General features: G+C 42.7%; 2 protein-coding genes and 1 long non-coding RNA gene across 23 annotated transcripts in view; 2 read left to right on the forward strand and 1 right to left on the reverse strand.

Moving 5' to 3' along the window:
* Nucleotides 1–9,912, forward strand: part of PIAS2 (protein inhibitor of activated STAT 2) — a 25,286-nt gene extending 15,374 nt beyond the window's left edge. Inside the window, exons 9-15 of one of the 5 annotated variants that reach the window (XR_014880294.1) lie at nucleotides 419–579; nucleotides 1,141–1,274; nucleotides 1,727–1,898; nucleotides 4,056–4,195; nucleotides 4,674–4,732; nucleotides 5,979–6,016; nucleotides 7,337–7,430. Coding sequence is in view for 3 of the 5 variants with exons in the window: in XM_085212685.1 (XP_085068811.1) it covers nucleotides 419–579; nucleotides 1,141–1,274; nucleotides 1,727–1,898; nucleotides 4,056–4,195; nucleotides 5,979–6,016; nucleotides 7,308–7,493 (831 nt within the window). In the remaining 2 variants the exon portion in view is untranslated. Of the gene's footprint in view, nucleotides 1–418; nucleotides 580–1,140; nucleotides 1,275–1,726; nucleotides 1,899–4,055; nucleotides 4,196–4,673; nucleotides 4,733–5,978; nucleotides 6,017–7,307 lie in introns of all 5 variants that reach the window. The other 4 variants (XR_014880293.1, XM_085212685.1, XM_085212686.1 and 1 more) reach the window with 4 other exon arrangements.
* LOC104914746 (uncharacterized) lies at nucleotides 6,425–18,201 on the reverse strand. Of its 16 annotated transcripts, none has more exons than XR_014880302.1 (6): nucleotides 17,929–18,157; nucleotides 14,535–14,636; nucleotides 11,917–12,003; nucleotides 11,447–11,619; nucleotides 10,943–11,039; nucleotides 6,425–10,481 (listed from the first exon to the last, which is right to left on the reverse strand). It is a non-coding gene; the product is annotated as an uncharacterized LOC104914746 (long non-coding RNA). The 16 variants fall into 16 exon arrangements; XR_014880307.1 differs by lacking the exon at nucleotides 17,929–18,157 and adding an exon at nucleotides 17,680–17,815 and having other exon boundaries at nucleotides 11,447–11,503; XR_014880299.1 differs by lacking the exon at nucleotides 17,929–18,157 and adding an exon at nucleotides 17,680–17,815.
* ST8SIA5 (ST8 alpha-N-acetyl-neuraminide alpha-2,8-sialyltransferase 5) overlaps nucleotides 17,756–20,376 on the forward strand; it is a 60,949-nt gene continuing 58,328 nt past the window's right edge. The window contains exon 1 of one of the 2 annotated variants that reach the window (XM_085212688.1): nucleotides 17,756–17,894. The gene's annotated coding sequence lies outside the window, so the exon portion shown is untranslated. The remainder of the gene's footprint in view (nucleotides 17,895–20,376) is intronic. The other variant, XM_085212690.1, reaches the window with a different exon arrangement.

Consider the following 20,376-nt stretch of genomic DNA (forward strand, 5'->3'; position numbering starts at 1 on the left):
AAGTCACAGCTAAATGGTTTTCTCTTCCAGGCAGAAACTGGTGTTGTTGTGACTTGTCAGTTAAGTCTTAACTGACAGGGGTATAATGCCATTCTAACGTGACTGCAGCTCACAAAACCTTGAAGTGACAAAATAGGTACTTTAGTAGTCTCTCTAATAAAAATCAAAATCCTGGAGGTAATGTTGTAGATTAAAAAACCTGATCGTTTTCAAATCGGGAAAGACTTTGAGGACTGCTTTATTGTTCCTTCAGGTACAATGTATGTGATTTGATGGAGTGGATTTTGCATGCAGTGACCTTGGTGTTGAGTTTGTAGTGAGAAAGGATGGTTCCTTGCTGGTTGTCTCATTTCATTGTTAGCCATACAAGTCTGCTTCATTCTCTTCTCTCTGACACTCTTTAAATGCATCTTTGCAGCTGGGGAAAATGAGACTGACAATCCCATGCCGGGCTGTCACTTGCACACACCTGCAGTGTTTTGATGCTGCTCTTTATCTCCAAATGAATGAAAAGAAGCCGACCTGGATCTGTCCTGTCTGTGACAAAAAGGCAGCTTATGAGAGCCTGATACTAGATGGGTAAGAGAATGGGCTTGCAGACTGCAGAACTATTTCCAACTTTTCATAATGTACTTGATAGATAATTTAGCTTTTTTTTTTTTTTTCAAAATAAATTAAACTGGGAGGAACCATTAGAATCCTTTAGCTTCTCTTCCTTTGTAACAAACTATGTAAACTAATCTCCTAATGGAGTCATCCAACTTTTGAGCCTCAGCATATCTCCTGTAGAGAAATCCAAATGTGACATCTCAGGCTGTCTTCCTTTTACATGAGCCTATCTCTGAAGCTATTAACTTTGACACAATTTGAGTTAAAAAGTTTAAAATTGATTTGAAGGATGATGGTTCCTACTTTGTGAAAATCTCTGAATTGCAGTAATGTTGGAGTAAAAAATGGGTGGGTTGGAATACTCTGGATTTTCATGTATGCTTGCTGGGGAAGGCTACAACTGCAGGTCATCAGGTAAGATAAACCAGGGAGTTCAACTGTGGGTTGATGTTGATCATAGTTTCTCAGCTCTTTCCTTTTCACTTAGCCAAAGTCTGGAACCAAATGTTAAAACCACTTCATTTTTTTCAGACTCTTTATGGAAATCCTTAATGAATGTTCAGATGTGGATGAGATTAAATTCCAGGAAGATGGTTCCTGGTGCCCTATGAGGCCTAAAAAAGATGCTGTTAAAGTGTCAAGTCCACAGTGCACCAAAATAGAAAGTGAGTACATCATGGATATTGGTCGTAAATCAACTAAAAGGCTTGATGCATTGGAGGCTTGGTGTTTGTAGCTGGGATGATGGATGTGGACATCGATATTTGTTTCATGGAGGGTGTGCTTAATTCTTCTCACTTTTTCATTTAATGTAAAAAGAAAAGGCTATGTCTCTGCAAGTGTAAGTTTTATTTTTGTTCTTTATAACAACACTTCTGTTGCTCTTGTTATAGCCTAAAACTGTTAAGTGGAAATTGAGAAAATTGAACATAAGCTTTAATGTAACACAGAATACCACTAATAAAACTATTCCTGGGTCGTAGTGGCCTCCGTAGTGGTCTTAAAGATGAGCTAATACAGGATTTGAGATAATGGCTCTATCGCAAATTGGAACTGCTGATGTCAGCAGCTTTAAAAAAAAAAATACAAAAATTAATATTTTGTTTTTCTGGTTTAGGTTCCAGTGTTGTTAGCAAACCATGTTCTGTGACAGTGGCCAGTGAGGTAAACAAGAAGAAAGTTGATGTTATTGACTTGACTATAGAAAGCTCTTCTGATGAAGAGGAAGATCCTCCAGCCAAAAGGAAGTGCATATTCATGTCTGAGACGCAAGGAAGCCCAACCAAAGGGTTTGTCAATTTTGAAGTTAGTTGGTATTCTGTTGTGTGTCAGATAAACTGATGTGTAGACATACCGACTCAGCACTCTCATTGGGATCCAGCTCTGAACTTTTGGAGAACTTCTAGGCCTCTCTTTTCAGAAGGTTATATTGCTACTGTACCTCTGTGCAGGCAAACCTCTATTGCATAGGTTTGCATCTCTCAGAAGACATGCTGAAGCTGTGTTTGCAGGGATGTTTATCTGTAGAAAAGGAAACCAATTAAGCTACTGTACAGAACTCTCTTAGATTATCCCAATTTCAGGAGCTTCATGCATTCTTGTTGAGCTACTGTCATCTTAAAGACTTTTCTCACTGCCTTTTACCCTTTATCATGTGCTCTGGTGCCCAGGAAACAGAGCTGTGTTGCATGTTTTCTCCATCCTCTCAAACTTGGAAGGGGAGGAAGGCACTTCCTTGTTTTGAATCAAGACAGTAATTTATTTCTTCTGTCTCGCTGTTAGAATCTGAAACGTCTTGCTCATGGTTGCTGGCCTTGGTTGTCAGTCAGCTCTGTGCCTTGGTTAACACAGCCAAGGGCTTCTCTTGTTGTCTCAATTCCTTGCCCTGAATCATGCAGAGTTAACTGACTGCTTTACTGTTCTGCCTTCTGTTTGCCATGATCTGTGCAGTTTGACTATAGCCAGTCTTTGTGGTTTCCACGCTGTTCTTGCTCTTAGGCCGCAGGACATGAGAGCTGAGAGTGCACAACCAGCAAAGCAGGGAGAAGAGGGCATTGGTTGGGTTCTCCAGAAGGCACTGCTCCATGTGGCACCTTGAAGTATTGGCTTTATGTTGGCCTTCTGGTTAGTCCAACTGCATGCACAAGGTGTGTCTCTCTCAGCCTGGTGGCTTCTCTTTTTCTAAAAACAGCAGTAATAAAAACAAACCTTTCTGTTTTGCTGCCTTTTGAAGTGATGAGCAGCTGTGCTGTGCTGTCTGTACTCAACAGCAATGTGTAGTCTTTGGCAAGCAATAGTTAATCAGCTACCTCCAGTAGTGGTGGTGGAACACTGTTGCTTGTTGTAAATGCTGTGAAGAGGTTCTACCCCAAGAGACTTTCTTATTTTGATATAAAAAAATAGCTACAAACACATCTCTTAATGAAGTTCCAGAAGATGTTAAGATTCTTCCTAAATTCCTGGGTTTGTCCAAGGTGACTGCCTGCAGTTGTAACTGTAGGACTGAATGCTCTTGTTTATCTAACCAGTTCATTTTCCTCAGTGTTTGGGTATGGAAGTAGCATGTTTTCCTTCTTGAAATCGTGGTTTAGGCCCAGGCTTTTGGAGAACAGCTTGCCTTCTGTGAAGAATGTTGCTCGAATACCAGGTTTGGTGCTATTGTGAGGTGGCCTTTTGGCAGCAACAGCAGAGAGCTGATGTTCAGGAGGTGCTTGAGGGTCTGAAATCCAAGTGTCTGAAACCAGTAGTGTAACTGCACAGTAGTTTATGGGGGAAGATTGGATGGCAACTCATTGCTGGTGAGTTGAAAAGAGGAATACAGGACAACTGCAAGTGGGACTGCTGTTGTTACCTGACAGGAAGCATATGAAACGCTTGGTGCAGGTGGTGGGGTGCCACATTGCCTCTTACATGGTCTTTAACAGTGCTGCAAAGTATGCAGAAGGTTAGATACAGAAGGGTTTTGTGACAGGCTGTGTGCTTGGAGAGCTGAACGTAGCTAAGGTTTGGCTGTTGGTCAGGATAAGTTTGAGACTGAACTCCAGGCTTGGAAGTTTCTGCTGTAGGGGTCATGAATCATGGTCATGCTGCATCCTTAATGCTACAGCTGAGGAGTAGCAGAAGGACTTGGAATGCTCTGCTCCTGGCTCAGGCCACCTGTCCCACAGGGTACTCTGCAGATACATGTCCACTTGGATTGTTCTGAGTGACTCCAGCACTGTACTTTATTTTAATCTCAACTTGCTCTTATGTCACAGCTGCTATTGAGAGCCAAGATATGATGTTATTATGAAGACTGTTATGAAAGGAAATTAGAGTGGAATACTGTGTAGTGAGTAGCCATGCTGTAGCTGTGTTGTAATGTGGTGACTGTGAATGAGAGTGCATAATGTCTCTTCTGTAATTTATGGCAAGGTTGGTTGTAACATGCTGTGCCTTTAAAACAGGGTTCTCATGTATCAGCCATCCTCTGTCAGAGTGCCCAGTGTGACAACGGTTGATACTGCTGCTATTCCTCCGTCATTAACAGACTACCCTGTGCCATTCCACCACCCACCAATGTCCAGCATTTCCTCAGACTTGCCAGGTAGGTGGTGATTATTTTTAATGCGTGTTCTGAGAGAATGTTAATATGCGGGGTGGGTGAAAGTCGGAAATTAACTTCTTTAGATGGGACAGGATTGTATATAGCATTGCCCTGATATGATGCCTAGATGAGTCTAGTACAAGCTGTCTTTCAGTTTCAGATTGCACTTCCAACAGTGATGTGAAAAACCTTGCTTCTGGGGTACATCCTCAAATTGGCACTCTGGAATGGCAGCCAGAAGCACTTCTTGATATATCCAATTAGACTGTGTGTAAACACCTGATTGTTACTTGTTGTAGATGTGAGGGAGAGTAGCTGCTTATTTAAGATTGAGATATGTAATGGCACTGACTCATCCCAGCCCTAAATGTAGAGATTTCTGCTAGCTAATTCTAGTGGTGCTCTGTCTAGACTGTATGAAAAAGGTTAAGGTGAGCTACAATATGTAAGCTGACCTCTATTGACTTTCTTTACCTAGACAAACCCTAAATGCCTATGATGTATTCTTCAACACTGCTGCTAAATATCAGACAAAAGGTGGGGATACTGATTGTTTTCTATCCTGGCTCCTTGAAAAGAACGCTGTGTGTAGGGACTCTGGGGGTTCTCTGTCGGCTGTAGTGAACCTAGAGCCCAGGAAATGGTGATTGTGACAGCAGGTGTCACGTGGGCCTCCTGTCCTTCCCCTGCCCCGCTCCATTGCCTGTCTCCATTTCTCCCCTGCCGCATCTCTGGGTTTTTTTCACCTTCTTTCAGTTTGGCACTGGGATGGATATCATTCCTCTTGTTTCTCTGTCCGTTTTGGTTGCCTCACTGCTCCCTCCCTCCACTTCTCCCTTGTTAAGAAATTCATTTTCTTTCCAAATTGGTTAGAAGACTAAGCTGAGAGAATGGAAGTCTAGAACTTTGTTCATGTCTGCTACCTGAAGTTCTAGCATGTGTATGAACAAAAGTTGTGAATTCTGTAAAAGCAGCTGATCTTACATCTCCTTTAAAATTCTTCTTTAATTTTCTGTAATGGAGAAGAGTAGAGAAGCCACTGGCTGAAACAGATCTGTACTGTAACAAGAGAGGGAGGGAGAAAGCTTACCATTTCTTTCTGTTGGCATAGCAAACACAAGGCCAAGATTTTGAAATAGAAATGGCTGCGATTTCTCATTGATTTTGTGTTTTTTAAACATCTTGCCCTAAATGCTTACGTGCTAATGGCAAAGGATGGGCGCTGGTTGTCACTGCTCGTAGAGGATTACCTTGAACTACTTGTAGTTTCCTCTTCTTCGTTCCTTTTATTTGTCTAGACGCAAAACGGGGATGATATTAGAAATGTTTCCTTATTGGCTGCCTATGGGTGGAGGAAGAGACCTGCTGCTTGTTTTTGGACTTGTGCATGTTGTGACTTTACTTCATTCCAGCATCCTTAATGTGATGACACTCTTCATGTCCCAGTTTGGCCAAGTCAGGTACAATATGCAGTGAAACTTGTGTTATGAACAACAGCTCCAAATGGCAACCTCCATCTAAGCAACCACATTGAACCACCCTGCAATATCCAGTGAATAATACATCATTGTCATCCTCATTCTTAAAAGAGCCACTTGTACTAGAAAACGTGTTTTGCTGCTGCCTGAAGTCGTTGAGAGTGGTGTCACAGTGGTATACTTCATTTAGAAACTGTATAGCAATTGCAAAAATCTGTTCTACGACAACAGCAGAAATTCCTTAAACTTGTTGTGTATGAAGAGAAGGAAGACACGTCAGTTTATTATCCCTCTTTTCTTTCTAGGTTTGGATTTCCTTTCACTAATTCCAGTTGAATCACAGGTATGTTTCTTAACTGCCAAGGGCTTAACTTCCAAGTGTGTTTTCTATGAAACACTGCTTCAGTAACGGTCAGGATGTTGTCATTCACATCATATTTGCAGTCCACTTGCTTAGATCTAACCACAGACCAGGAAAACACATTTTACCAACAGGTGGCAATGAGGAAAAAATGTATTAAAAGAGGATTCTGTTTAATTTCTAAATTAATTTAAATCTATCTAAATTTCTAAATCTATGCACAGCAAATTATTGGTAGCTTGCTTTGCCTTACTATACCAGGTACTTGCACAGTGCTGACATGAATACAGCTGTTATGTCTTTCATGCTTTTAGTTTATACTGTGTATCTGTAAAGATTTCAATGCGAGTGGTTTTGATAACAATTGTAGATTGAGTTGTAAAGACTAAATTGTCACTGGTTTAGGCACATTTATTGAACGTTTTTACAAGTCCTTCAGTGTAACACATGAAATCCATTGGCCTTGCTATACGTGGAAGTTTTGCAGGTCGAAAGTAACTAGCTGGTGCTTCTACTTTTGTTATATAAATCTCTGGATTATAATTAGATTCTTACACAGACAGTTGATAGCCTTCAAGAGGGAAACACTGTCTCCCTAACTAAGGTAGTACTCAACCTGGAGTTCTCAGGAGAGCAGAGTAGAAAATGACAATCATCTCCCTTGACCTGCTGGCCTCCTTTTGTTGCAGTCCAGGATGATTGGCTTTTCTGGGCTGCAGGTGCACACTGCTTTTCATCTGACAGTGCTCCAAGCCCTTCTCTGCAGGGTTGCTCTCAATCCATTCTCTACCTGTACCTTGTATTTTGTGCTCAGAATTTCTGTAATTGGGGAGCAACGCACTGCACTTGGCCTTGCTGAACCTGATTCAGTTCACAGCCTGTTTAGGTCCCTCTGGATGGTATCCTCTCCTTTGGCTGCGTCACCTGCACCACTCAGCTTGGTGCCATTATCTTTGTCATTAAGGTACAAGTAGTACTGATCCCAGTAGTACCAATTCCAGTGTGGACCCTTGAGGGACACTGTTCATTACAGGTTTCCATTTGGACACTGTGCTGGGAGGTCCTGATAGTGGTCATGATAGTGTTTCCTAATGTGCCAGTAGAGGCACAGACTGGTTAGGGGGAGGAAGGAAGAACTCTCGTTCTTGCTCTGCATGCACTAGTGAGGTCCTGCTAGTCACTTGTGTTGTGCTTGTTGTAGGGAAGATGTATCTTTAGAGCATACATTTCCCTTGTGCAGTTAGTCTCTTCATTTTTCATTGTTTGTTTCAAGCAGTACTGTCCTCCTATGTTTTTGGATAGTCTCACCTCAACCTTAACAAGCAGCACGCCTGGCAGCATCATCACATCGACCAGTCACCACGAGAGCAGCACACACGTTAGCTCTTCCAACAGGAGTGAGACAGGAGTTATAACCAGCAGCAGCGGCAGCGCTCCTGACATCATCTCACTGGACTGAAACAAGAGGCAGCATTGGAACTCCAGGAGAAATTGCACACAGCAGCTACTTGTATCTCTGGAACTTCAGCATCTCCGAAGTTACTCTGATATTTATTGAAAGGATCTGCCTTCTGGAAAGTGAAGTTAATTCATTTATGTTAGGGACAGAAGTGATAGAACTTTTTTTTCTTGCTTATTAAATAATTGGTATAGGAGAGGCCCCTTCAGAACATGCATTTTATGCTTCTGCATTGTTCTGGGGAAACTGACATGTTGTTGTTGGATGGATACAACAAATGTTTAATTTTGAGGATGACAGAGCACAGGCAGCCCAGAGAGGTGGTGGAGTCTCCTTCTCTAGAGATACTCAAGGCCTGCCTGGATACTTTCCTGCTTGACCTTCTGTAGGGAACTGATTTAGCAGGGGGTTGGAGTAACTGATCTCAAGGTCCCTTCCAACCCCTGTGATTCTATGATTTGTTGTAAAACAGCAATAATGTAAAAACAAACTTTTTTTTTTTTTAATAAAAAAGGCACTTAACCACTCTAAAAAAACAACAACCTAGAAAATGGTGCAAAGGTAGATGGTGAATTTTTAATATTTTCACTGGGGCCGGTAATAAACTTAAGACAATGAAGCTTTGTGAAATAGCCATGACTTCACTTTTATGTTTTGTGATCCCCACTTTCCCCTTGCCTGGGATGGATGGGAAGGGGCTCTAAGTGGAGTTTTTTTTTTTTAGATTTCACATTCTTCACAAACTTAACACTCCTAACTGTGACTTCTTAATGTTTTTTGAGCTGGGGATGGGCAAGCTATCTATGCAAACTTTGCATTGTACAACCTCTCTGTGCTGCCATATTAGAGTGGGATGCTTCTCCCACCACCAAAACCCCAAACTATGCACAGTTGGGACATAGCTGAGTTTCTGATTTGATAACTGTAAGAGATGACAAAGTTCTTCCTTGCTTTAAAGCACCTGGTGTCTTTCTTTGCCATCACCAGTTCTGCCCTTAATGCGCCAGTGAGGTGCCCGTTTCCTATGACACTTTTAAGGAGAGAGCACATTGCTCATTTCTCCAGTGCAGAATTGTTTTATGGGATGCCATATCCACACCTTTGCCACTTTGGCATTAGCCGCATTCTGCTTGGGCATACTGCAGTCTGGCTTGCCATGGTGTAAGCATTTTTTCTTGGAGCAAAACAGCTGTAGCTGCATACTGCTCCCTCTTGACTTGAACTACAGAGGTCGCTCTGAAAGCAATGCTTCCTATTTATTTCCATGGAAATGATAACAGATATGAAGACACAGTAACGCAATTTGAATAGAGCATGGTCTCAGCTACAAAACACTTTTTCAGCAGTCACTACTGTTAGTTAGCTCTGTATTTTCACCAGTGATGAATGAGTGCCTGTATGCCGTTGCTCATAAATGAACATCAGTGAGTGTCTTCTTTTTTTTTAACATGTAAGAATTCAGTTCCACACCTTTGCTTCATAAACATTTCCATGTCAGATGCCATTCTGTTGGACTGCCCCTTCGCCGCCATCTGTCACATGGTGACAAAATGGAATATTGGTGGGAAAGTTCAGCGTCTACTTGCCATACCATCATCTGCCTCTGACTTCATGGGCTGACAGCGTGAAATGGGAGGCATTGCTTTTGGAGCAGCTGTCATAAATTCACGGCTGAATGATGCTTTGTCCCACCATAGAACTGCCATGACCAGAAGGCCACGTTATCAGATGGAAATAACCTCCTCTTCTGCTGTGCTGCCTTGTTCAGCGTGTGGGGCATAGCCCTGCACGTTTCTGGGGATAACGCAGGCAGTGCTGCATGTGGAAGAGGTTACAGACCAGGAAAATCATTTCCGTACTGCTGGAATAATGGTATTGTCTGTATATGTTGACATAGGAACTTTTCCAAGTGTTGTTTCTCTGTTGAGTAACTGTATTTGAGATTACTCTTTCCCTACTTCCAGCATTTATTTTTCCCTAATTTTGTTTCATGCTTTCTTTCATCAAATGTCTGGTGCTTTTTTGCCTTCCGGTACTGTTACAGTATTTGAACTAAGCATATGGATAAGAAATGTTGAAGCAGGATGTACTGTACCTCTTGTCTGCTCTGTACTCTCATCTTTAATGCCGCACTGCTGTTTTTCATTGCCTCTTTTGTATCATCTTTCACACCAATCCTCAATACCCACTGGTCTTAATATTACATCCGTTTTCTTCTCCTTTCCTTACCTGTTAATTTTTTGTATCTGTTAAGGATCAGTTTTTAGCATGATTTGTTTCTAATAAAGCCACGCTGCTCATGAAGTGTTTTTTAATGGCTTGCAGCTGGTCGGTGCTCTCTGCATCACAATTGCACAGTAAATGAGCTAGGAGTGGGGGGAGGCTCAAGAGCCCTTGTGAATAAACTGCTTAAAACTTACTGATGGTGCTGTTTCTGGTCTTAATCATGAGGTGAGGTGTGAGATTGCTGAACTGTCTGAAGGGATGAAAACATGATGTAAAAAGCCCTGTAAGAGTGGTGGGTGGAGACTTGGGGTCCCAGAGCAATTCCATCATGTCCCCCCACATGAAATACGTGACTACAGCTAATCCACAAAGCTATCTGGAGGTGGGATGCCCTCCTTCAAGCCTGTGCACTTACGTCTTTCAGCCATGGGTAAAAATTTGTACCATAAGGACCTTCAGGCAAAATCTGCAGTGATCAGAGATTCACTGTGGAAAAAGCCTGGCCACCAGTGCCAGATCTCAAGTCAGTGGTAAAACATAATGGGAAAGGAAAGAGAAAAGAAGGGGATGGCTCAGTAGTAGAAAAGTTACGGCTTTTATCCAACTTGCTTCAGAGGAAGACCTTGATTCAAAATGATGGGTACAGAGGCAGTTCAACACTGGAGTCTTAATTTGCAGATGCCACACGTTCTTTTGGCACCCTCTGCTGGCAGGAAAGGCCAATGAGTTGAGGGCCAGAAAAAGTCAACTTCAAACAGTGATCTGAAGATGGGAAGAGACAAGGGGGAAAAACTTTGAGCTGATAAAATCAGAATTCTTAAGTCCCTTTTATCCCACTGTGGTCTTTTTTTTGGATTGTATGTCAGTAACAAAAAAAGTGTTATCTTTCATGGTCTCCTCTCCATGTGTTTTTGGTTGCATAGACATATTCTACTAACTCCAAGAGAAACAACTTTTCCAGCAGCACATCTGTGGTTGCCATCATTGTTTCTAGTTAGTTTTACTGTTGGCTGCATCTTCAAATCTACATCCTAATTCTAAGTTCTTTCATTAATATAATAAAAAATTCCTGTCACTACTTACACAGTTGTCCTCTTTTGAAAAGTTTCAAATTGTTTTAAGGAAGTTGCTTTAAGGAAACCAGCAACAACAGATTTTATATTTTCAAAGGTTAATATCTAGTCATATTCCATATACTGCAGTCCTCAAAAATTGCTGAATACCTTAATTAGAGTAAAGCATGATCTTCTTCCAGATCCTTAAGACAAACTTCTTGCCAGCTCCAGTAATCATATGTCCACCAGACTTTTCAATAATACACTAGAAGAAGAGATATTAATATGCAAATATTTTAAGAATTCATTAGTATTAACACAAACATACAGACTAAAGCAGAAAACGTCAGATCCCCAAACTGCTCAACCCCAAATATTCAAAAACGTAAATAACTATCATCTCTTTATAGCTTCCAGGAGTGCTTCACACTCAATCTCCTCATCCAAAACACGGCACACGTGCCACAGTGAAACCAAGCAGGAAATGATGTAAAGTATGAGCTATTTAATTAACATTGAAACTTCATGGGGAATTCAGAGTAGTCAACTGAACTTCCTGCATTCAGTGAGACACTACAACTTACACAAAACTTCCATTACCTTTTTTTTTCCCCAAAAAGAGGAAGAAAATAAAATACACTGTGGTTTTTGTAATTAGAAGGTCTTGCTTACCTGAAACACAGTCAACCACAACAGGGGCACCATCAGTGACACGGAAAGCTGCTGGACCTTCAAAGGAGAAACCAAGACTAATGGGGGATTCAGTCAGGCTAATCAGAAACCTCAAGCCTTCTCTATACTGTTTGGTGAAGGCTAAGTCAGAGTTCATACACAAAGAAATTATCCTGTAAGGGAAGATAATTCACTTGAATAATTTGCTACTTTCAATAATTTCATTATTTTAAAATTTGCAGTGATTAGGCATCTATAGTTGCTCTGCTACAGTGCCAACGTTCCTTGATGTACTTGGAAGACAAAAACATGGTAAGATTTCAATGTCACAGCATGATGTCACTGTCAGACATGAAGAATCATGCTTCAAATGACTTTACAACTCATCAGCTTTGCAGCTACACATACCATAGACAGGTAATATTAAAAAACAGAGGAAAATAACACATGAAAGAGGCAAGCAAGCTTACATAGACTTGATTGTGATATATCTTTCTTGTTCTAATGCTGGACTTCTTGACTGTGATCGCTCAGATGTGGTCTACTGTGAAATTTGCCTGATGGGGAGGAAAAACAATACCCTAGATTCCTTTTACAGTAAGTCTGTGACATTTAAACTTAGAACATTTGATTTTATATTCAGTCTAAAGAAGAAATGAAGTTGTTCACAATGTTAAGCTTAGTAATGTTAACAGTTGTTCATTTTTTTTTTTTGACATGATTTTCTAAGGATAAAGAGGAGAGGTAGGACTCAGGTTTAGTACTACAAAACAAAAACTGCACAAAAGTGGAGAATTCACCTTGGGAGGCAGAACAGCTCACCTCTGCTAAGTGTTACAGAGGGGTTAGCATGTACTACTGCAAAATATCATAGAATCACAAGGTTGGAAAAGACCTATAAGATCATCCAGTCCAACCGTCTTCTCACTACCACTGCTACCACAAGCACTAAGCCGTATCTCGCAGCTCCTCGTCCAGACGCCTCTTGAACACTGCCAGGAACGGCGACTCCATGACCTCTCTGGGCAGTCATTCCAGTGCCTGACCACTCTCTGAGAGAAAAAGTTTTTCTTCATGTCTAACCTAAACCTCCGCTGATACGACTTGTGGCCATTTCCCCAGGTCCTGTCCGTTGCCTGGGAGAAGCAGCCTCCTCTTCTCCAGACTAAACAATCCCAGCTTCCTCAGCCGCTCCTCATAAGACTTGTGCTCCAGACCCCTCACCAGTTTCATTGCCCTTCTCTGGACACGCTCCAGGGCCTCAATGTCCTTTTTGTAGTGAGGGGTCCAAAACTGAACACTGTACTCAAGGTGCAGCCTCACCAGAGCTGAGTAGAGGGGGATGATCACCTCCCTGCTCCTGCTGGCCACACTATTTCTAATGCAGGCCAGGATGCCGTTGGCCCTCTTGGCCACCCGGGCACACTGCTGGCTCATATTCAGCCAAGCATCAGCCAGCACTCCCAGGTCTCTTTCTTCTTCACAATCATCCAGCCACTCATCCCCAAGCCTATAACGCTGCTTGGGGTTGTTGTGGCCAAAGTGCAGGACCCGACACTTGGCCTTGTTGAACCTCATCCCATTCATCTCAGCCCAGCAATCCAGTTTATGTAGATCCCTCTGTAGGGCCTCCCTGCCCTCAGACAGGTCGATACCACCTCCCAACTTGGTGTCATCTGCAAAGTTACTGAAGGTGCACTCCATCCCCTCATCTAGGTCGTCAATAAATATATTGAACAAGATTAGTCCCAGTACCAAACCCTGGGGGACACCACTTGTAACAGGTCACCAGCTGGACTTAACTCCATTAACCACTACCCGTTGGGCACGGCCCTCTAGCCAGTTCCTTATCCAAAGAAGTGTATACCTGTCCAGACCACGGGCAGCCAGTTTCCCCAGCAGAAGCCTGTGAGAGACCGTGTCAAAGGCTTTGCTGAAGTCTAGGTAGACCACATTAACAGCCTTTCCCTCATCTACCAGACTAGTCACCCAGTCATAGAAGGAGATGAGGTTGGTCAAGCACGACCTGCCCTTCATGAACCCGTGCTGGCTGGGCCTGATGCCCTGGACATCACGCATGTGCCGTGCGATCTCACCCGAAACGATTTGCTCCATTTCCCCAGAATCGAGGTCAGGCTAACACGCCTATAGTTCCTTGGATCCTCCTTACGGCCCTTCTTGAAGATGGGAGTCACATCAGAAAGCCTCCAATCCTCTAGGACCTCTCCAGCTAACCAGAAGCGCTGATAGATGGCCAAGAGGGGCTCAGCAATCACCCCCGCCAGCTCCCTCAATACCCTAGGATGAAGCCCATCTGGTCCCATACATTTGTGACAGTCCGGATGGAGGAGAAGCTCTGACTGTCTCCACCTGAATCGCCGGGGGTATATTCTGAGTAGGGTCCCAGACTTCCATGTCAGGGCATAAAATGCCCAGTGGATGACTGGTCTGGCCATTAAAGGCAGTTGTAAAGAAGGCATTGAGGACCTCAGCCTTCTCCTTGTCCTCAGTGGCCACATTCCCTGCTGCATCAAGTATAGGATGAGAAATATCCTTGGTTCTTCTTTTGCCATTGATATATTTATAAAAGGACTTTTTATTGTCTTTTACTGCAGTGGCCAATCTGAGTTTAAGGTCACAGGAAAGCAGTCCAGGTGGTTATTTCTGCAAATCCTTTCAGTGCAAGAAAAGAGCAGAAGTGGGAGGAAAAATGATGGGGAATATTAAACACACACCAAAATCACAGACCACATCACTTGCTCGAATGGAGAAAAACACCAGAACAGTTAAAAAAACGTTGCACATTTGTGCTTAAGTTGCAGCTAACAAAGAAAGAAAGAAACATGCATTTCTATCACTGCACCAGCAGATGTTTCCAACAGAGTTTGGGTCTGAACGATTGATCTGAACACCCGGAGCTGGAGACTAAAGCTCCATCTCCAGACCATACCCTCTGCACATATATCTTTGCTGCATCCCTGGCACTAGGATCAGGGATGTTAACCAGGAATCAAGCAAGGCCATTACAACTGTGAAGTTTTCAGCATGGACGAAGCTTCATTGCAAAGAACTGTGCAAAATCACTCACCTTGCTCTGGCAAATACCAGACCTTTCCTTCCCAGCAGCTTCCACACACTGAAGAATTAAGGTCCAAGTTGGATTCTTACTTTCAGTGCATTTGGCTGCAAACTGATTTGGATAACCATTTAATTTACCAACTAATTAGGACTGCAGAGATTAATTATTATTAAAGTCAGTATCAAATTCTCTTGAAAAAAATCTACAAGTTTTACTAGGAGTTATACTTTTTTTTTTTTTCCTAGGTCATTGATGAAATCATTAAATAGCAATACAACACCACAAACTTGTTCCAACTGATCATTTTCTTTACCTGATTAATTCATCTGCGATTAATGCTTTGAATTTAGAAGGCACTCATAGGCCATTCTCAGTAAAGCAAACGCTAACAAGGAGCCAGGATTGTCTGAATCAGTGAGATAGAAACAGAATCTGACCCAGATGTCTTTACTGAGTGAGGTTCTTACTGAAAGACATTGAAAAATATTTTATGAGATTAATTTCCTACTGCCATCATGATATGTCACTCAGTTTTATTGGGATTATGCCACCATTCTTCATTGCTTTACTCACTATGTCCTAGATAAATATAACTGTGTTCGCTTCTAGAATGAACTTCAGGACAATGCACTTTTGCCTTCTCAACTCCTGCTGCAACATTTATTTTCCAAAAAAAAAAAAAAAGAGGAAAATAATTAGCAATACTGTCCCTAAGTGGTCGTTAGTAACATCAATAGTTTAGATGAAGATAATGCTGACAGCCCACACACCTTTGTTACAGTTAGTATATTTAAGAGCATAACACTGCTGGCTGACTTTGCATTCACTTTGCCCTATCACAGCAAGTTGCTCTTGCTAATACAGCTAGGTAATCCATTCTTTCTTCTAATTAACTTGTTAATAAAATAAATTATATTACAAAAGATGAAGTACTCAATTCCAGCATTAATATTCATTTCTTGCTAGGCCTTTCCAGAGAAACTCCAGGAATGTGTTCTAGTAAATAAGCACAACCCATTTCCAAACATTTTATTTACCACTTCATTTATCCAAATGCCAAAGCAGAATTTACTATTTACACTGCTCTGCAATGGAAAGAGACACTGGCATCACACCAACTTTTGTTGCAAAGACAACTAAAAACACAAAGCCAGATTAAAAATCAATAATCATTTTAATTTAAGACTTTTTCATTACAGAGCTGGGACAGGGCTTTGTATCTTTTCACTATAGAGCAACCATATTGAAATTATCTTTCTATGACTACCGCATGAGGAGCTTCTGTCAACAATGGGGAGCGAAAATGAAGGAGAAGGAAGCATTATGTACAGCCGAGAGAAACATCACTGTTTTGCTTCAAGCAGAACATCGCTTTTGCCATCACAGACAGACAACAGCCCTTCCCATGCTGGCTGCAGCAATCTGCATAACCCACACTGCAGCTCATCCCTGGTGCTCACTAACATCTCCGGGCTTCCTCTTTGCAGGGCGCTTCTTACAGCAGTTCACAGTAATGACACATGATGCAGCTTCAGCTCAGAAATACATTTTCTATATGCAAAGAAAAACAAAATATGCACTGAAGCTAACAGAGGTAACTGCACTGTTTCAGCAGAACGTTATCAAATGCTCAAAAGAATAAAAAGAGAGAGGTTCCAAAAGCATTAATTAATCATCAAGAAATACAAAGATGTACGTGTATCTGCTTATCACAGGAACAAGCTGGTAAATTCGGATTCACTGGAATAAAAAAAGACATTCAGAGCAGGTGAAACATGTCACTACAATGGCTGCTATTAAAATAATAGGACAGGCTTGCTAGAAGAAAAAATAACAAACACATATACAAAATCATAGGATCAGTGAAGTTGAAAAACACCTTCAAGATCACCAAGTCCAGCCACTGACCTGACTGAGCCCTATCACTCAGCAATGCCCCTCAACGCTTCACTGCCACTTTCTCACAGTGTTCCACATTGGACCTTAGTGGTATTTCCAAAATTTATTGTAAAGATCAGACAGGAACACTTATTTTCTTTTAAAGCAGAAAATCAGAGAATCATTAAGATTGGAAAAAGATCTTCCAGCCCAACCATCAACCTTATTTCAGAATCTCTAACGCACCAGCTCTTACACTGAGAAATACAGCCAGCACACATACAGTTGTGAACACGTAACGAGGTCACAACAAAAATCAGTGATATGATTTCACACTTGCACAGAGAAATTGAGGTTTGTTATTCACAAGGATCGGTCTGCAGTGTCTTGTAGGACACGTTTTGCATTCCATGTAACTCACGGGCTCATTCATTCTGTCTTTTACGACTGAGTTGTAACAAAAGATGCACACATCTCCATTCTGAGATCTGCATTGTTCTGGGGTTGTTTATTCTAATATCAGTGATGGCACTGCTTCTTTCATCATACTTAGAAACATTTCTTTCACAACAGCATTCTACTACTAGACAGACACCTTAACAACTCTTTTATCCTCTGTCTCCTCCAAAGCCAAACTAATCAGGGTGTGTGACTGCAGTAAGAAACTGAACCAGATTTACCAACATCGGTTTGTAACCTGCTCATTCGGGCAGGCTGTTCTTGGGAAAGCAGGAAATTTTACTTCTAGTCATAGTGGAAGGATACTTGCACATAAGAGAGCACTAAGCATCTGAATTACTGATGTTTCAGTAAGGAAGTATACTATCTTCCCTTCCAGAAACAGAGAATTTCCACGAGGAAAGCTTAAAGAGATTAGGTTGGATATAAGGACAAATATTTTACAGTGAGGGTGGTGAGGCACTGGCACAGGTTGCCCAGTGATGTGGTTGATGCCCCATTCCTGGAGACTTTCAAGGCCAGGCTGGATCAGGCTCTGGGCAACCTGAAGGAGCTGTGGTGTCCCTGTGCACTGCAGGGCAGCTGGACTAGAAGGCCGTCAGAGGTCCCATTCAACTCAAAGATTCTATGATTCACACACACATGCAGCCTTCTCCCAGCCCTCTAAGCAATGCATTTTGCTCCTGTGTTTATGATTATGATGGGCAGCTTCTAAGAGCCAGGGGAAAAATAACAGAAACACACCTTTTTCCAACGGACTGATTTCCCCACAGGAAGTGCTGAACACAGCAGCACCCCCCTCCCAGCAACCACGCACCTCGGTTATAACAGCACAGCTCAGAGGATAAAACAAAATCCTCTCAGAGCTTCCCGAGCCCGCCGTTTCCACTCAGCACCGCCTCCAGCTGCTCGCCCAGCCCCGGCGCTGCGGGAGAACGGAGGCTCGGACAACGCCATGCCGCTTCCAAGATGGCGGCCGCTCCCCCGCCCTCAGCTCGAGCGCGGGAAGGACCGCGCCGCCTCAGCGCTGCGGTAGGTGTGGGGGGGTCGGGAAGCAGAAACGCACCATGGCGGCGGGCATGGGCACGGACGCGAGCACGGTCCCTTCTGCTCGCTGTGTCTGAGGCGACGGCGGTCCCGCGGGGCGCGGGGCGGGGCTGAATGCGTCCGGTTTAACCAATAGGCCCGTGGCTGCGAGCTGCGGAGCGCTCTGTGCCGTTCCAGCCGACCCGCTCGCTCGTCCTCTCACAGCTCCGGCGGGCCGTTAGGTGGAGCCCTGCGCTCGCACAGCCGATAGCGATCGGGCCAGGGGGAGTGGCTTTAAACCAAAAAGGGGGAAATTTAGGTCAGATATCAGGAAGAAATTCTTTACCCAGAGGGCGTTGAGGCCCTGGCACAGGCTGCACAGAGAGGTGGTGCCCCATCCCTGCAGATAGCCGAGGTCAGGCTGGATGGGCTCTGAGCACTGCTGGAGCTGTGGGTGTCCCTGTGCACTGCAGGGAGTGGGACCTGATGGCCTTTAAGGGTCCCTTCCCATTCAAACCGTTCTGTGGTTCAGTGATTAGTTGTCCCGTATTACTCAGAGTGATGCTGTAGCAAGGGAAAACTTTCTCAAGGCTAAACAGAGCCAGCTCACCCAGCCTTTTCTCACAGGGGAGATGTTCCAGGCCCTTTATCACCTTTGTGCCCCTAACCTTGCGTGAGCTGTGAAGCTGACACGGAACAGATCCCTTACCCCCACCTCACTGTGAAACAGCAGTGAGAGAAACTGTTACCTTGCTCTGCAGAACTGGGGAATGCTGGTATGGAATGCCTTAGGCAGACAGATTCTGCTCTTCGTGCATTTCTCTGCTATCTGAAGATCTGCTGGTTACAAAACAGGCTTTTCTTGTGCTTGCATACACACGTGGGAATGAAAAATTGTTTCTGCATTGGATATTGAGGAGGACTATTGATCTAAAGAAGCAGAACATAATGTGTTTGTATGCTGTAACTTGTCCTTAGGAGTAGCTGATGTGAAAAGTAGAAACACCATATACATATTAGTAACATATTTTAGAAACATCATTACTGAGCTATGAGACAAATTCTTTCTCACAAAGTTGCGATAGATTTTAAATATTTTAAACAGTGTAAGTATAGTATTCTGAACTAGAAAACGTATTCCAAGATTGTTTCTTAGGCCAGAGAAAGTGAAATACATTTAACAAGCTTTCAAGGAGCCTGGGCCTTTACACAAAGCAGAACTGTCCCACTCTATGTGAATATTAGGGTGCCATAGGCAAGCCCCAAGATACTCCTCTCTATTCTCCTTCCAAGCTTATCTCTATGCAAGGACAGACGATGACCAGAACAGTGACCGAGGGTAAAGTGCACAAACGCAAAGGGTAATTAAGGAGGGTAAAGGAGGGTAATTAAACAATTAAGAGGTCAGGTTTGTGTTTATGTTGTAAAGCAGTAATCTGAAAGTTATGACCAGATGTTTGTTAAGAAAGCAATAGTTAGAAGGCAATTAACCAATTAAGATATTTGTGTTTGGGTGGCAAGGATTTGTGTTTACTTGGTATTTGTATGATTAGTGAAGCGTCGCAGAAGAGTGTGAACCTGCAGTACTCAGCCAGTGAGGAACCAGGGGAGAAAGAATAAACATTGGGTAATAGGGGATAAAAGATATAGCACTGTTTTCTGTGCGTGCTCCTGCTTGCAGGAGGCCCACCATTGCAATTGCGAATAAAATTTGCTTTATCAGAGATATTGTCCTGGAAAATTATTTAGTTATTTCCAACACTCACATATGTGATTTTAGAACTATTTTGCATGGCTGGTGCACACCCACGATCCTATCAATGTAATTTACTCTTTTTTTTTTTTTTTCCCCGCATTTGAATTTATGCCAGTCTGTGCAGGAAAACAAATCTTTTGTAAATGTTGGATACTTTCCAGATCAACAGACTCCCTGGTAAAAAAAAAAAAACAACAACAGAAACCGTTGGTGCTTGCTGTGAGCTTCTTGTACTCTACAAGACCTCCACTCCATTTAGAAAATACAGCTCTTAAACAATGCATCTTTCACCCTTTGTGCTTCCTGCAAGATTATTTTTACAGGTGCTCATTGGCTCCTGTTCCTGCTTTTATTTATCTATCTGTCTGTCTGTCTGCCTATCTAAACCAGGAGCACAACCTTCTTTCATACCTTTGGAGCAATGACTCTCTTCATTCTCTCCTCTACAGTTCCACTCTTAGCTGTGGTCAATGTTGTACTAATTCTTTCCTGGTTATAATATCACTAAAATTAATCAGTTGGGTCTGTTAAATTGCACATGAAGAATAAAAAGTCAAGCCTATAGACATAGCACAGCACGAGGGCTGTGTGCCATTCACATGAGTGAATCAACATTTTTTTTGCTTGCCTTCTGGCACTTTGGTCTAGGTTCTGCTTTCTGTTCCATTCAAATAGATGTGGCCTGTTTTGTAGTGCACAGAACTGCTGGAGTTTCTGTGAGTGTAACAGAGC

The sequence above is a fragment of the Meleagris gallopavo genome, chromosome Z (assembly GCF_905368555.1).
Source record: "Meleagris gallopavo chromosome Z, MGAL_WU_HG_1.1, whole genome shotgun sequence".
Classification (NCBI taxonomy): Eukaryota; Metazoa; Chordata; class Aves; order Galliformes; family Phasianidae; genus Meleagris; species Meleagris gallopavo.